Source organism: Muntiacus reevesi, chromosome 15, assembly GCF_963930625.1.
Source record: "Muntiacus reevesi chromosome 15, mMunRee1.1, whole genome shotgun sequence".
In the NCBI taxonomy this organism is placed as follows: domain Eukaryota; kingdom Metazoa; phylum Chordata; class Mammalia; order Artiodactyla; family Cervidae; genus Muntiacus; species Muntiacus reevesi.
The window spans coordinates 28,392,698-28,410,245 of record NC_089263.1 but is presented as its reverse complement, the minus strand read 5'-3'; the positions used below and the strand labels follow the sequence as shown (position 1 = coordinate 28,410,245).

Here is a 17,548-nt window from a genome sequence, read left to right as displayed (position 1 = left end):
CCCAGTTTCATCAAGGGTCTGCTGCATCCAATGTCTGTAGCCCTGAGGCATCTCTGCACACATCTGGGCCCTGGGAGAGCACTTGCTTCTGAGGGAAGTGCCTCACCTGGTCCAGGTATCATAAGACAAACCAGCATCTCTGACTACATCCTTGGGGAAGCTCAAAAGTGACCAAGAAACCCAGTCAGTGGAAGAAGCGCCATGAGAGATGCAGCTCTGGCTATAAGGAGAGACTAGGGAAATTCATACATTCATTCATAAATTCATTTGTTTAACTGAATACTATTAATTCCATACTTATTTCACAGTAGGGGTGAGGCACACCATTCTAAGTGATGGGAAAACCCACAGAAGCAACTAGGATAGACAAAATTCCTAAAATCTCATGGAGTCCACACTGAGGGGAAGGGAGGGGAGGCAGCCATCGAATTAACATGTGACATACTTTGTTGCAGGCAGGGGCAATGTAAGCGGAGATGAAGCAGGCTAAGAGGACAGAGTGCTGGGTGGTTTGGTCACAGCGTGAGTGGAGACACTGGGGCAAAGACATGAGCCATGAGGGACAGGGTTGAGTCACCATCCCAGGTGGAGGAAAAGGTCAGGGCCAACCCCAAGGGGGCCCACGTGGCATACTAGGGAGGGGAAGGTGTCTGCAGTTGGGATGGAAGGGACGAGGTGGAGAGTGGAAAAGTGGGCTTTGGAGTGAGCTGGGACCCTCTGGAGAGCTTTCAGAGAGCAGCGACCCACACTGACTGATGATCAAAGGCTCAGGCTGGCCGTGCATCCTTTTGTGCAAAGACGTGATAACAGGGGGCTGCTACAGGCTTTCCGGTAGTCTTTTTCTACAGTCGGCGGGAGACGGCCATCAATGCTCCTTTTTTTTTTTTTTTTTTTTTTTTTAATATTATTTTATTAGTTGGAGGCCAATCACTTTACAACATTTCAGTGGGTTTTGTCATACATTGACATGAATCAGCCATATAGTTACATGTATTCCCCATCCCGATCCCCCCTCCCACCTCCCTCCCCACCCGACTCCTCAGGGTCCTCCCAGTGCACCAGGCCCGAGCACCTGACTCATGTATCCCACCTGGGCTGGTGGTCCGTTTCACCATAGATAATATACATGCTGTTCTTTCAAAACATCCCACCCTCACGTTCTCCCCCAGAGTTCAAAAGTCTGTTCTGTACTTCTGTGTCTCTTTTTCTGTTTTGCATATAGGGTTATCGCCACCATCTATCTAAATTCCATACATATGTGTTAGTATACTGTAATGTTCTTTATCTTTCTGACTTACTTCACTCTGTATAATGGGCTCCAGTTTCATCCATCTCATTAGAACTGATTCAAATGAATTCTTTTTAACGGCTGAGTAATATTCCATGGTGTATATGTATCAATGCTCCTTTTATGAACAGGCCGAGCTGAGCTTTCTCATCCCTCCGACCTGCCTGCAGCCTCCTCCCAGGCAGGGCAAGTCCTGGGTCAGTGAACTCATCATGGCTCCTTGTCTGGGTCTCTTGTGCAGAGAGAATCTCCTTGTCCCACACATGTTTGCCCACAAGCCTGACCCCAGGATTACTGCCATTTCCACATGTGCCCACACCCTAGGTGAATGCTAGGGCTGGCCAGCAGGTCCGGGAGGCACTGCTGCTGGTGAGTGTCGAATGGCCACTTTGAGCAGACTTGCTTGTAAATAGTTTAACAACTTGAGTACCAAGGGGAAACAAAGTACTGGGAGAAAAGAATCAACTGGCTGTGAGTCCCAGGTTCAGTCTCGGCCCAGCCTCTCTCACAGATAGAGCAAGGGCCACCTGCAGGAGGTTTTCTCCTCCCAGGCAGAACTGGGGGGTCTGCTGTGCTCACCGTGAAACACCTGCCATCAGTCAGGACCACGGTGGCGTGTGACCATTTGACTTGCGGCCTTGTCCACATATGGTCATGATGGGGGCAGTGCCTGTGTACACTGAGTGTTAGGACAAAGGCATTCTTGTGGTTGAGACTTTGCAAAGAGGAGAGGTGTCTTCTTTTGTAATTTTTCTCGAGGTTTGATACGGAATAAGGTGAAATAAGTTCCATAAGAGAGGGATACTGAATATTTTATGGTGGAATAAGACACAACTTGCAAAACGTGTTTTTGAAAAATAGTGTGAAAAATTCAATTTACAATTTTAAGGGGAAAATATTGGATTCCAAACTGTGAACACTGTGAGATCCTAATTTCACTGGAAGTATAAACAAAAGTGTGGAAGACAATATACCAAAATATTAAAAGCAGACATCACTGGGCAGTGGAATTGTTGATTGTTATCTTACTATGCTGAATAGGGAGTCAACAGACAGGAATGAATGAATGTTGAAACAGAAAGGGGACAGGTGGGTGGGTGCCCTTGTTTTCCCTATCACCCTTTGTCAAGCCTAAGAAACATGGAATGTTTCCTTTGCACTTGGGCTCCATCCTCCTCTGGGTATCTCGGGGCCCATCCCAGATGCCCTGCATTTCCCTCGAAAACTTTTTGGGCTCAGCTCAGCCCACCTCTTATAGAACAGACCTCTCACTACAGGTCTGAAGTGAGGTCTGGGGCATCCTTGCTCTGGGTCACGGCATTGAGTTAAGGTCATGTTTACCTGGGGAAGTGAGTTTGACCAACAAGGGCCATATTCTTGTTGGAGGGGCCCATCCCTGGAGAGGGTCCTCAGACTGCAGGAGTAAAAAGGCACCACCAGCTCTGATGCTTGGGTCCTTGGCACAAATCCAGTCCTGCATGTGTATGTAAGCCTGGGTCCAGAGGGGTTACATGATCTTCCAGAAAGTGTACTGTGACCTTCTGTCATCCAAGCATTGCCACCCACACCTGTGCATTTGCTGGTGTCGCTTTTTGCAACCAGAAAGGTCACATCTCTGTTGGAAGAGTTTGCTGACCTCTCTGCAGTATATTCTGACTGTGCTGATCTCCATATTACTTACCCATGTCTGTCTTTTTTGTCAGTCTAAGTGCATCAGCTGCAGTCAGTGTGGTGGCTCCAGATCTACCCAGTCTCACGAACTGCACCCCCCGGACTTTCTGCTCAAGCTCAACCGGGCTCAGCCCTGATCCCAAACACCCTGTTAATTCCTGCCTTTCTACTTTATCCGTGTGTTCTCCCTGCCTGGAAGGTCCTATTTATACTCTTTCAAGTTCTTCAAGCCTCAGGAAAATCTCAGCTCCTCCAGGAAGTCCTCTTTGATTGTTCTAGACCCCGATGTCGGCTGCCCATCCATGCAGGTTTGCTCAGGCCTCCTTCTATCAGGACAGATCTTTTCTCATTCATGTGTGCTCTATGCCCCCACCAAGCCTGCCAGCTGCTTGACAAGGAGGGTGGGGGTTGTTGCCTCCAGCCCTTGGGGATCTCTTCAGTTGACAGTGATGCACGTGGCTCTAGTTAGTATAAGACTGTCCTCTAAGGATGCACAGAGCAGGCCTGGGCACTGCCACCCTCTGTCTATACTACAGGGCTTACCCAGTGAGGCAGCATGTAAAAGGCAGTTCCCGTCCCCTGTCGTGGCCAAAGGAAGAAGCCGTTTACAGCTCGTGCACACGGTGGACCACCAATTCAGGCGACCTGGAACAGAAGCTCATGTTTAGAATCCCAGGACAAACACAGATGTTTGCTAAGTAAGCTTTAATATCAGTGGATGATTTTCTATAGGATTCTAGAGAACTTCAGTGGTAAGGTGGAGGGTTATGGCTGTGTTGGTCAGTCGTGTTCAATTTTGCAACCCCATGGACTGTAGCCTATTGGCTTCTCTGTCCATGGGATTTTCCAGGGAAGAATACGGGAGTGGGTTGCCATTTCCTCTTTCAGATGATCTTCCTGACCCAGGGATCGAACCCGAGTCTACTGCAGTGCCTGCTCTGGCAGGTGGATTTTTTACCCCCGAACCACCAGTGTGATGGCTACTTACGCTCAGACAAAATATAGATATTTTTTCTTTTAAGATAAAAAATAGCCAAATCCTTCCATCAGTTAGCAAGAAATTCAAGATTAAAGCCTTCTCTCCCTGAATCTAGGAACATATTTTACACAAAATATAAAATTTTTGTGCAATTTCCTTGAACACAATTTCTCTTCCCAAAAGTTATTTAAAAAGTCATTCTTTGTTGATGCATACATACCTTTGAGAGTATGGTTAAAATTTAATTTTTTAAATTGATGTATAGTTGATGTACAATGCTCCCAGTATATAGCAAGGTGGTTTAGTTATACATATATACATATACCTATTGTTTTTCAGATTATTTTCCATTATAGGTTATTACAAGATATTGAATATATTTTCCTGTGTTATACAGTGGGTCTTTATTAATTATCTATTTTACATATAGTAATGTGTATTTGTTCATCCCAAACTACTAATTTATCCCCCTATTTCCCCTTTGGTAACTATAAATTTGTTTTTTCTGTGTCTGTAGCCCTCTTTCTGTTTTGTAAATAAGTTCTTTGTATCTTTTTTTTTTTTTTTTGAGAATGAAATGGCAACCCACTCCAGTATTCTTGCCTGGAAAATCCCATGGACGGAGGAGCCTGGTCAGCTACAGTCCATGGGGTCGCAAAGAGTCAGACACGACTGAGCGATTTCACTCACTCACTATCATTTTTTTTTTAGATTCCACACATCAGTGATATCATGTGATATTTGTCTTTTTCTCTCTGACTACATTTAATTTTATACATCAAAACCATTGTAGGTATTTTGGTAAAGTCATATTAAATTTCATTAACACATCTTGAGACTTCTGCTTCTAGGAAAACAGAGTAGACATCTTCTCCCCCTACTGTTTCTATTAAGTACAACTAAAACCCTTGGACATTATGTATAAAACAGTATGTGCAAACCAAAAGGTGGAGAGAAGGCAGACTGGTTAAGAAACTCAAGACCTGAGCTCAACCTGTTGGTAAGTGGCCTGGCTTCCTCTTTGGCTCACAAACCCCAGATTAGATGCTAGAGAAGGTGACAGTCTGGAAATAATGGAAATCATAAAAAAAAAAAAAAAAAAATGCTCTCTCTAGACAGAATACCAGGAGAGGGTTAATTGAACCAGACAACCACAGCTTAGAAATAGCCACTCTATTCCAGCTATATCTGCAGAACAAACTGTAGCCCTCCTACCACTCAGCCAGCAGAGTGGGGAGCTGAGACTTCATCCTAGCCAGGCTGCAATGAGTCACTCTCCACCCCTCCCCCACTGCCAGGTGGTGCGGAGTCAGGACTTCAACCCTGCTGGATGGTAATGAGGAGTCCACCCCTACCACCCCCACCCCAATTGAGAACATATGGGGAGCCTGGACTTCCACCCCCATCGGATGGTGATGAGGTTCCCCACCACTGCCAACAGTACCAAGAAGTTCATTCCACATTAGGTGTCAGCAGAGGCAGCTTGGAAAACCTGTACATGCAACACAAATATTGCATATTAATGCATATATATGAACTCTAGAAAAATGGGACTGACGAACACTACCATATGTAAAATAGATAGCTAGTGGGAAGCTACTATATAACATAGGGAGCCCAGCCTAATGTTCTGTGACAATGTAGAGGTGTAAGATGAGGGTGTGGGTGGTAAGCTTCAGAGGGAAGGGATATATATATATACACACACATAATTATGTTTGCTTTGTATTGCTGTATAGCAAAAACCAACACAAGATTATAAAGCAATCTTACCCCAATTAAATAAAAAACCTGTATGTCCACTCCTATCTGGTGATTATCAATCAGTGGTGCATTGTACCTAATGGAATGGTGTCAGAGAAAGTCTGCTAAAACATAAGATTTAAATAAGATTCAGAGTCCTATAACTTAATACCCCAAATATAAAATTTTTAATTAAAAACTATTTGCACCAAGAACCAGGAAGACCTCAAATGGAAAGAGGAAAGACAATTAACCAACACCAACACAGATGATACGGATATTAGAATTATCTGACAGAAATTTTAAAGCAGGCATCATGAAAATGCTTCAACAAACAATTAAAAAAAGGTTTGAAACAAATGGAAAAAAATAGAAAGATGTCAGTCAAAAAAAAATAAGGTTCAACAACAATAAAAAAGAAGATACAAAGAAAAACCAAACGAGGATTTTTGAACTAAAATAATGCAACAACTGGTGAAAAAACCTCAATGGATGTGTTTAACAGCAGAATGAAGAGAAGAATCTGTGAATGACCAGGTATAACATAGAAATTAAAGAATCTGAATAATAGACAGAAAATAAACTAAAAAAGATCATGTGATCAGAGTCCCATAGGAGAGAAGAAATAGGTAAAGCTGAAAAAAGTATCCAAAGAAATAATTACTGAAAATTTCCCAAATGTTGTTAAACAAACAAGCAAAAAACAAGCAGACAAAACCTATACATGTATGAATTCAAGAAGTGAGGAAAGATATATCTTCAGTACTTGTATGCTGAAAACTAGAAAATGCTGATAAAAGAAATCAAGGAAGATCTAAACAACTGGAGATACATACTATATTCACAAATTGGAAGACTCTCAACACAGTAAAGATGTGAATTCTCTCTAAATTGATGCATAGATTAAATGCAATTTCATAATCTATGCAAGGTGTTTTGAAGAAAGGCAATTATTACCAACTTAGAATTCTATACCTCAGATAAATAGAAAGAAACAATTTATCACCATCAGATCTACAGTAAGGAATACTAAAGACAGATCTCCAGACAGAAGGAAAATGACTTTGATGGAAGGAGGGTACACATACACACACACACACACAAAGGGCAATGCATATATTGGTAAATATTGGCTGTTCAAAGCAATACTAGTAATGGTTTTTTTGAGTTAAATTATATGTAGAACTGAAAACACACGACAGCAGAAAGAGGTAAAAGTGCTAACTTAAGATACATTCTAATAGCTCAAAAATGCATGTTGTAAATTACAGGGTAGCCACAAAAAGAATAATAAGAAATGTATAACTAATAAGATATTAGAAGGGAAAACAAAATGATAAATATCCTTAAACAATTCAAAATAGTATGAGAGAAAAAAAGATATATGACAATATAAAACAAACACCAAGATAACAGATTTAAACCAAAAAAGCATTTATATTAAAAGTGATTGGACTAAATATTCCAATTAAATTTGCTGCTGTTGTTGCTGTTTAGTCACTAAGTTATGTCTGATTTTTTAAGACTCTATGGACTGTAGCCCGCCAGACTCCTCTCTCCAAGGGATTTCCCAGGCAAAAATATGGGACTGGGTTGCCATTTCCTTCTCCAGGGGACCTTCCCAACCCAGGGATTGAACCTGTGTCTCCTGCATTGGCAGATGCATTCTTTATCACTGAGCCACCAGGGAAGCCCCATTTCAATTAAAAGACACTATAAAAAATATACACCATCAGCCTGCTTTCAAAACCAACTAAAAGCTGTTTACAAAAGAAACTGTAAGTATGATGATACAGAGATTTGACATTAAGTAGACTGAAAAAGATATATCATTCAAAAACAAGCAAAAGTAAAGCTGGTAAAGTCTGATACTGGATGAAGCAAACATTATTAAGGTGTAAGGTAAAGAGAGATATTTCATTGTATGGTAAGGTCAGATATTTATTGTGTCTGAATGATTTAAAATTCTTTGAAATTTATTGATACAATCTTTATGGCCCACCATGTGGTCAATTTGGAAAATTTCTTACTTGAAAAGAATATATATTTACTCTGCAATTGGTAGGTGCCATATGGTATGTATGTAAATTGGGTTAAGTTCTTTATTTATCTTCATCTAATCGCTACTGATTTTTTTTGAATATTAATTCTATCATTTATCAAGAGAATTCTATTAAAAATTTCCAAGTTTGATTTTAGATGTGTCTATTTCTCTTTTGAGTCTGTCAATTTTTGCTTCACATGTATTTTAGGATAAATCATAGGTGTATAACACATTTGTGTGTGTGTGTGTGTGTTAGTTAATCAACTGTGTCTGACTCTTTGCAACTACATGAACTGTAGCCCACTAGGCTCCTCTGTCCATGAAGTTCTCCAGGCAAGAATACTAGAGTGGGTAGCCATTCCTTTCTCCAGGGGATCTTCCTGACTCAGGGATCAAACCATGGTCTCCTGCATTGCAGGAAGATTCTTTACCATCTGAGCCACCAGGGAAGCCCATAACACATTTAGTAGTTATATTTTCAACTGACTTGACTGTGTTGGGGGCTGGGGTTCTGAGCAGTGATACAAATCTACTATGTGCACAGTATCCCCCCATCCCTGCTTCTGCATCACCTACGGGGGTTGGAGGGCAAGGGAAATTGACATAAACATGGACTGCATGCTGCCTCATGTACTGTGAACGATAATGTCTTCTGTCTCTGACCCAGAAATCTCATATCTTCTGCCAGCATTCATGAACCTGTGTTGGGCTGACTAACCAGCTTGCAAGCAGAGTAGGATCTTCACAGTTCTAAACAGTCTTTAAAGATGGAGACAGGATTCCAACAGAGACTAGGCTTTCTCAAAGAGACAGGACATGGGGTCAGGAGGCTGGGTCAGGAGGTAGAAAAAGATGCCCCAGGATTCTGTGGGGAACTCTCTTACCCAGGTGATGGGCAAAGGGCCAGTGAGTAAGGGCCCAACTATCTTATCGATTAACAGCTGTTTAGAGGTGAAGCAGTAAGAGTAAGGCTGAATGGGGCTGATGCTCACTCGCTCCTGCCTGATTCCAAGGAGTCCCCAGAATTGATATAGGGTTTCTGGTGGACCAGATCATGGGAAATTCATTTGACTTAACTGCAAAAGAACTCAGATAGGAAAGTAACTGTGCCTGGCTCTCTCCCTCTGTACCTCCTGGCTCCTCCCTACCTCTCTTCCCCAACATTAGCTGCTTTCATGAAACGTAATAGAGATGAGGCCCAGGTCTCTCTTCCCCAGAGGGTGACCAGAGATCACATGTACTTGTTCAAGTGAGCTGGGGCACCTTATGAAGGAGAGGTGCTCACACTTTTATGGCTCTGTCGGAGAAAGGTATCACAGTTACCATCCTACCCAGTTACAAGGGGAAGTGGCCTCTGAACTCAACTGACAGGAGTTGGGTATGCTCACAGGGGGGAATGGAAGCTCATGGAATTCTGTGTGCAGTGCCCCTGGGTCCAATCCAGTGCAGACTTGTTGCTGCTTCTGTACTTGAATGTACAATAGGAATTAAGTTCACATGCATGGATATCCTATCCCATAAATGCCAAAGGGGATTATCCTGATCAGAAGAGCCACAGGTCGAGAAGGGCGAATGGGGAAAATGCTCCTGCCATTTACTCCTGGTGAGTGAGTCAGGGTTGCACATGAGGCCTCTACTCACAGGGTCCAAGCTTTCACCATGTAGATGATGACTGCTGACTTGCACATCAGAAGCTCAGCCTCGGGGCCTGGACTCTGTGATATCACACCTCAGCCAGTTGGGTGGCTGAAAAGTCCCAACAAAATTTAAGACCCTGCTTGTGAAGTCAAGTTTCTTGGGATGCTGTTGGGGATTCGCAATGATCAATCTCTCTGGTGGTCAGGGAAATCTGCAGTCTCTTCAGCCATCACAATCCACTGCCAAAAGAGGGCTCCTACTTAGGTTCTGAGTTGGAGATGCAATACGCCTCACCCGGGCATTCCAGTTGGTCCTTTATGACCTCCAACTTGCAAACGAGCTTCCCATACATGGAGCCAGCCCATCAGGCTAAGTTAGAAGTGGTCCAGGAAACTCTAGTACATTTGCTGCTTTGGGGGCCCTACAATCTCAGTGTACCTTTGAGTTCCAAGGGTCTGTGATCAATACTTTTGCTGACTGGAACCTCTGGCAGGGGGAGGTAGCATCTACCCAACAGGTATCCCTTGGAGTTTCAGACTTGTCACCCCCATAACATGACTACCATGTTCATCCCATTGGAAAAGTTTCAATTAACCCACTACTGGACTCCAGTCAAAACTGGATACCTCCCCCATGGAGGCCTGGTGATCCTGGCCTGATATTCCCATTTTGGGTTGGTCACCTCAGCCTCAGCACAAAACAAGGTGAAAATGGCCCAATGAGGATCACTCATCAGTGAAAGTGAAAGTCACACAGTAGTGTCGAACACTTTGCAACCCCATGGACTATACAGTCCGTGGAATTCTCCAGGCCAGAATACTGCCTTTCCTTTCTCCAGGGAATCTTCCCAACCCAGGGATCGAACCCAGGTCTCCTGCATTGTAGGCAGATTCTTTACCAGCTGAGCCAAAAGGGAAGCCCAAGAATATTGGAGTGGGTAGCCTATCCCTTCTCCAGTGGATCTTCCCGACCCAGGAATCGAACTGGGGTCTCCTGCACTGCAGGTGGATTTTTTTTTACTAACTGAGCTATCAGGGAAGCCCAAAACACTGCACAGAAAGACATTTATGGCTTTATAGCATTTACAACACTATACCATACTGACAAAGAAGATATAGTGATATAAACTTCCATTTCATGAAGCCAGAAGAAAGAACAGCACATCTAACCCAAATGAAAAGGACAGAAGGAATAAAAATAAAGAGTAGAGGTTAATGAAACAGGAAATAAATGTACCAAGGAAAAGCCAATGGAGACCAAGATAGGTTCCTTCAATAGATTAATAAGATTCACATGTCCCTAGCAACATTATTAATGAAAATCAAAGGAAATTTCAAAGCATCAACACTGGAAATGAAAAAGGGACCATTAGGGCTTCCCCAATGGCCCAGTGGCTAAGACTTGTGCTCCCAGTGTAGGGGGGTTGGGTTCAACCCTGGCCCGGGAACTAGATCCCACATGCCATAGCTAAGAGTTCACATGCCACAACTAAAATATCTCACATGCTGCAAAGAACACTGAAGGTGCTGGGTACCACAACTAAGAAATGGTGCAATCAAATAAATAAATAAACATTTTTTAAAAAAGAAAAAAAAGGGCCATCATCACAGATCCTATTGACATTTAAAAAATAATATGAGCTAACATAAACATCTGAGAATTTAGGTAAAATAGACAAATTTTTCAAAACCATTTCAAAATGACATAAGAAGAAACAGAGATTCTAAATAGTTCAAAATCTCTTAAAAGAAATTGAGTCTGTAATTTTAAAACACACACAAAACACAGTCACATGATTATGTGGTTCCAGACTGAATTTTTCCAATCATTTAAAAAAGTTATAACATCAATCTTGTAGAAACTCCTCCACAGAATAGAAACAGAAGATAGACTTTACAACTCTTTTTATGAGGCTAAACTAAACTTCATGTTAAAACTAATGTGAACATTACAGGAAACAAAAGATCAATATTTCTCATGAACATAGATGTCAAAATCCTAATCAAAACCCTAGCAAATCAAATTTAGTGATACACAAAAGCAATGATACCATAACTAAATGAGGTTTGAGGTTTACTCCAGGAATGTATGAGTGGGTAACCATTTGAAAATCAATCAATATAATCCACCAATGTACAGAAAAAAAGAGGAAAATCACACGATCACTTTAAAGGATAAAGAAAAAGCATTTGATAACTTTCAACATTATTTATGAAAGATTAAAAACTTAGAAAACTGGGAATGGAAGGTAACTACCTTAATCTCATATGTATTATAGTATCTACAAAAATGCTACAGCTAATATCATATTTACTGGTGAAATAGTACATTTCCCTCTGAGATTGGAAATTAGTCAAGGATATCTGCTATTAACTCTCCAATTAAAAAATTTCCTGGAAGACCTACATGATGTAGCAAGACAAAAGAACCTACCCCCACTCCAATTGGAAAGGAAAAAATAAAACTATCATTCTTTGTTTTTTATAGATCATGGACCTAGAAAGTCTAAAAAATTCTACAAGCTACTAGAATTTATAAATAAATGTAGAAAGGTTCAAGAATACCAGATTAATAAATAACAATAAACTGTATTTCTATACCTCAGCTGTTGCTGGCATTTTAAGATCATTTCTTTACAATATAACAAAATACATAAAATGCATAGAGATAACCTAATGAACAATGTTCAAGACCCTTACTTTGAAAATTAAAAAATATTTGTGAAAGAGTTAAGGAACATGTCATGTTCATTGATTAGGAAATTTAATATTGCAAAGATATAAAATTTCTCTCACTTGATCTATAGGTTAATATATATGGAATTAACATATAGATTCCATATTAAATATATAATTATTCTATATAGAGTACATACACACTAATTTATGTAGAAATGCAAAGGCTGAGAATAGCAAAGACAAATCGTAAGACGAAAAACGAAGCTGGAGGACTTATACTGCATGATATGACTTATAAAACTATGGTCATCTTGTTTTAAGGACAGATGCACCAAAGGAACAAAACAGAGTCCAAATCAGACCCTCACATATACAATTACCTGCTTTATCTCAAATGTCACCTTGCAGTACATCAGAGAAAAATGGCTTCAATAACGGCACCAGGGTAGGTATGTAAACATGTGGGAAAATGGACTTTCACTACTTGTCACACTACACGTCAAAGTCATTTTTTAGGTGGGTTGTAGATTTAAATGTGAAGGAAAGAGTTTTTATCTTCAGAAACCTGGGGTAGGCAACGATTTCTTAAACCACAATAGAAGTTCTGAAAAAAGAGGGAAAAAAGGTAAATTGAACTCCTTTAGCATTAGATCATTAGTTCCTTAAAGTGTATCAGTCAGTAAAAGGACAGCCCATAGAGCGGGTGAAGGTATTTGTAATACACATCTGATAAAGGACTTATATTCATAACGTATAAGGAATTCCCACAAATCAAACAAGAAGATGAAGGTTAAAAATGGGAAAAAAACCTGAAAAGGCATCCAATGAATGAGGATAATCAAATGGACAGTAACATGAAAAGATATTCAACTTCATTAGCCATCAGAAAATAAAAATTAAAGTCACTATGGGACATACTTCCAACACAGTGAGTAAAATGGTAAGACAAAAAATACAGAACATCCAGAACTCTCAACAGTGGAAGAGTGAACTGGTACATCCATTTTGGAAAAGTATTTGGAAAACTATTATAAAGCTGAACATATGTAAATCCTATAACCCAGCAATACTGTAATAGGGAAGAGGCTCTGTATTCTAAGTTAATCACTAAAGGATGTTGCCTATAAACTTAAATTACACATAACGGCCCATCTCCAGAAACTCTGCCTCCCAGGTAATGAGCACTAAGATAAAATACTTTTATTTAGCTAACAGGAAACATTTTGACCTAGCCCACCTGTGAATGACTGCAGAGAGGAAGAAATTAACATATCCCCTCCAGAAGCTGATGGGAACCAGGAAGTGTTTGACTTTACTCCCTCCCCTTTTAGTGAAAAAGGAACTTGAATTCTAACTCGGGCAAGACCGTTCTTTGGGACACAGGTTCAGTTTGCTGGCTTTCCAAATAAAGTCCTTATTCCTGTTACTAACAACTCAACTCTCAATTTATTGGTCTGTTATGCTGTGAGCAGAATGAACTTGGATTCCATAACAATACCACTCCTAGGTATGTATCTTCAAAAACATATTCATGTGTTTATTGAAAACATGTACAAGACTGTTCATAGTGCATCAGTTCAGTTCAGTTCAGTTGCTCAGTTGTGTCCGACTCTCTGTGACCCCATGGACTGCAGCAGGCCAGGCTTCCCTGTCCATCATTCAGCTCCTGCAGTTTACTCAAACTCATGTCCACTGAGTCGGTGATGCCATTCAACCATCTCATCCTCTGTCATCCCCTTTTCCTCCTGCCTTCAATCTTTCCCGACATCAGGGTCTTTTCAAATGAGTCAGTTCTTTGCATCAGGTGGCCAAAGTATTGGAGTTTCAGCTTTAGTATCAGTCCTTCCAATGAATATTCAGGACTGATCTCCTTTAGGATGAACTGGTTGGCTCTCCTTGATGTCCAAGGGATTCTCAAGAGTTTTCTCCAACACCACAGTTCAAAAGCATCAATTCTTTGGCGCTCAGCTTTCTTTATAGTCCAACTCTCACATCCATGCATGACCACTGGAAAAACCATAGCTTTGACTAGGGGAGCCTTTGTTGGCGAAGTAATGTCTCTGCTTTTTAATATGCTGTCTACGTTGGTCATAACTTTCCTTCCAAGGAGCAAACATCTTTTAATTTCATGGCCGCAGTCACCATCTGCAGTGGTTTTGGAGCCCTAAAAAATAAAGTCTGTCACTGTTTCTATTGTTTCCCCATCTATTTCCCATGAGGTGATGGGACCAGATGCCATGATCTTAGTTTTCTGAATGTTGAGCTTTAAGCCAACTTTTCACTCTCCTCTTTCACTTTCATCAAGAGGCTATTTAGTTCTTCCTTGCTTTCTGCCATAAGGGTGGTGTCATCTATATAACTGAGGTTATTGATATTTCTCCCGGAAATCTTGATTCCAGTTTGTGCTTCATCCAGTCCAGCATTTCTCATGAGGTACTCTGCATATAAGTTACATAAGCAGGGTGACAATACATACAGCCTTGATGTACTCCTTTCCCAATTTGGGACCAGTCTGTAGTTTCATGTCCAGTTCTAACTGTTGCTTCTTGACCTGCATACAGATTTCTCAAGAGGCAGGTCAGGTGATCTGGTATTCCCATCTCTTTAAGAATTTTCCACAGTTTGTTGTGATCCACATAGTCAAAGGCTTTGGCATGGTCAATAAAGCAGATGTTTTTCTGGAACTCTCTTGCTTTTTCAATGATCCAATGGATGTTGGCAATTTGATCTCTGGTTCCTCTGCCTTTTCTCAATTCATCTTGAACATCTGGAGGTTCATAGTTCACATACTGGTGAACCCTGGCTTGGAGAATTTTGAGCATCACTTTACTAGCGTGTGAGACGAGTGCAATTGTATGGTAGTTTGAGCATTCTTTGGCATTGCCTTTCTTTGGGATTGGAATGAAAACTGACCTTTTCCAGTCCTGTGACCACTGCTGTTTTTCAGATTTGCTGGCATATTGACTGCAGCACTTTCACAGCATCACACTTTAGGATTTGGAATAGCTCAACTGGAATTCCATCACCTTCACTAGCTTTGTTCATAGTGATGTTTCCTAAGGCCCACTTGACTTCGCATTCTGGGATGTCTGGCTCTAGGTGAGTGATCACACCATCGTGATTATCTGGGTTGAGAAGATCTTTTTTGTATAGTTCTTCTGTGTATTCTTGCCACCTCTCCTTATTGTCTTCTGCTTCTGTTAGGTCCATGCTATTTCTGTCCTTTATTGAGCCCATCTTTGCATGAAAAGTCCCTTGGTATCTTTAATTTTCTTTAAGAGATCTCTAGTCTTTCCCATTCTGTTGTTTTTCCTCTATTTCTTTGCATTGATCGCTGAGGAAGGCTTTCATATCTCTCCTTGCTATTCTTTGGAACTCTGCATTCAAATGGGTATATCTTTCTTTTTTTCCTTTGCCTTTCGCTTCTCTTCTTTTCATAGCTATTTGTAAGGCCTCCTCAGACAACCATTTTGCCTCTTTACATTTGTTTTTCTTGGGGATGGTCTTGATCACTGCCTCCTCTACAATGTCACAAACTTCTGTCCATAGTTCTTCAGGCACTCTATCAGATCTAATCCCTTGAATCTATTTGTAACCTCCACTGTATAAACATAAGGGATTTGACTTAGATCACACCTGAATGGTCTAGTGATTTTCCCAGTTTCTTCAATTAAGTCTGAATTTGGCAATAAGGAGTTCATGATCTGAGCCACAGTCAGTTCCAGGTCTTGGTTTTGCTGACTGTATAGAGGTTCTCCATCTTTGGCTGCAAAGAATATAATCAATCTGATTTTCCTATTGACTACATGGTGATGTCCATGTGTAGAGTCTTCTCTTGTGTTGTTGGAAGAGGGTGTTTGCTATGGCTAGTGCATTCTCTTGGCAAAACTCTTATTAGCATTTTCCCTGCTTTATTCTGTACTCCAAGGCCAAATTTGCCCATTACTCCAGGTATTTCTTGACTTCCTACTTTTGTATTCCAGTCCATATAATGAAAAGGATATCTTTTTTGGGTGTTAGTTCTAGAAGATCTTGTAGGTCTTCATAGAACCGTTCAACTTCAGCTTCTTCAGCATTACTGGTCAGGGCATAGACTTGGATTACTGTGATATTGAATGGTTTGCCTTGGAAACGAAGAGAGATCATTCTGTCGTTTTTGAGAATGCATCCAAGTACTGCATTTTGGAATCTTGTTGACTGTGATGGCTATTCTATTTTTTCTAAGGAATTCTTGCCCACAGTAGTAGATACAATGGTCATCGGAGTTAAACTCACCCAGTCCAGTCCATTTTAGTTCACTGATTCCTAAAATGTCGATGTTCACTCTTGCCATCTCCTGTTTGACCACTTCCAATTTGTCTTGATTCATGGACCTAACATTCCAGGTTCCTATGCAATATTTCTCTTTACAACATCAGACTTTACTCCCATCACCAGTCGCATCTACAACTGGGGGTTGTTTTTGCTCTGGCTCCATCTCTTCATTCTTTCTGTAGTTATTTCTCCACTGATAACTAGTAGCATACTGGGCACCTACTGACCTGGGGAGTTCATCTTTCAGTGTCCTATCTTTTTGCCTTTTCATACTGTTCATGGGGTTCTCAAGGCAAGAATACTGAAGTAGCTTACCATTCCCTTCTCCAGTGGACCACATTTTGTCAGAACTCTCCACCATGACCCGTCCGTATTGGGTGGTCCTATACGGCATGGCTGATAGTTTCACTGAGTTAAACAAGGCTGTGGTCCATGTGATCAGATTGGTTAGTTTTCTGTGATTGTGGTTTTCAGTCTCTCTGCCCTCTGATGGAGAAGGTTAAGAGGCTCATGGAAGCTTCTTGATGGGAGAGACAGACTGAGGAGAAAACTGGGTCTTGTTTTGAAGGGCTGGGCCTTGCTCAGTAAATCTTTAATCCAATTTTCTGTTGAAGGGTGGGGCTGTGTTCCCTTCTTGTTATTTGACCTGAGGCCAAACTATGGTGGAGGTAACGAAGATAATGGCAACCTCCTCCAAAAGGTCCCCCCCACACACTGCTGCACCCAGTGCCCCGACCCTGCAGCAGGTCACCGCTGACCCACGCCTCCACTGAGACTTCTGGACACTCATGAGCAAGTCTGGGTCAGTCTCTTGTGGGGTCGCTGTTCCTTTTTCCTGGGTCCTGGTGCACACAAGTTTCTGTCTGTGCCCTCCAAGAATCTGTCCCCAGGCCTGTGTAAGTTCTGGCAGCTCTGTGGTGGGGTTAATGGTGACCTCCTCCAAGAGGGTTTATATCATACCCAGGTCTACTGCACCCAGAGCCCCTGCTGACCCGTACCTCCACAGGAGACACTCAAACACAGTACTGTCTCAGTCTCTGTGGGGTCTCTGGGTCCTGGTGTACACAAGGTTTGTTTGAGCCCTCTGAGTGTCTCTGGCGGATACGGGGTTTGATTCTAAACAACAATTTCGCCACTCCTACCATCTTGCTGGGGCTTCTCCTTTGCCCTTGGACATGGGATATCTCCTCAAA

At 41.5% G+C, this 17,548-nt stretch overlaps 1 protein-coding gene across 1 annotated transcript in view; it reads right to left on the bottom strand.

Moving 5' to 3' along the window:
- OTUD7A (OTU deubiquitinase 7A) overlaps positions 1 to 17,548 on the bottom strand; it is a 379,982-nt gene that overhangs the window by 48,204 nt on the left and 314,230 nt on the right. The window contains exon 7 of the mRNA XM_065906684.1: positions 3,503 to 3,604. Within this exon, the coding sequence (XP_065762756.1) occupies positions 3,503 to 3,604 (102 nt within the window). The remainder of the gene's footprint in view (positions 1 to 3,502; positions 3,605 to 17,548) is intronic.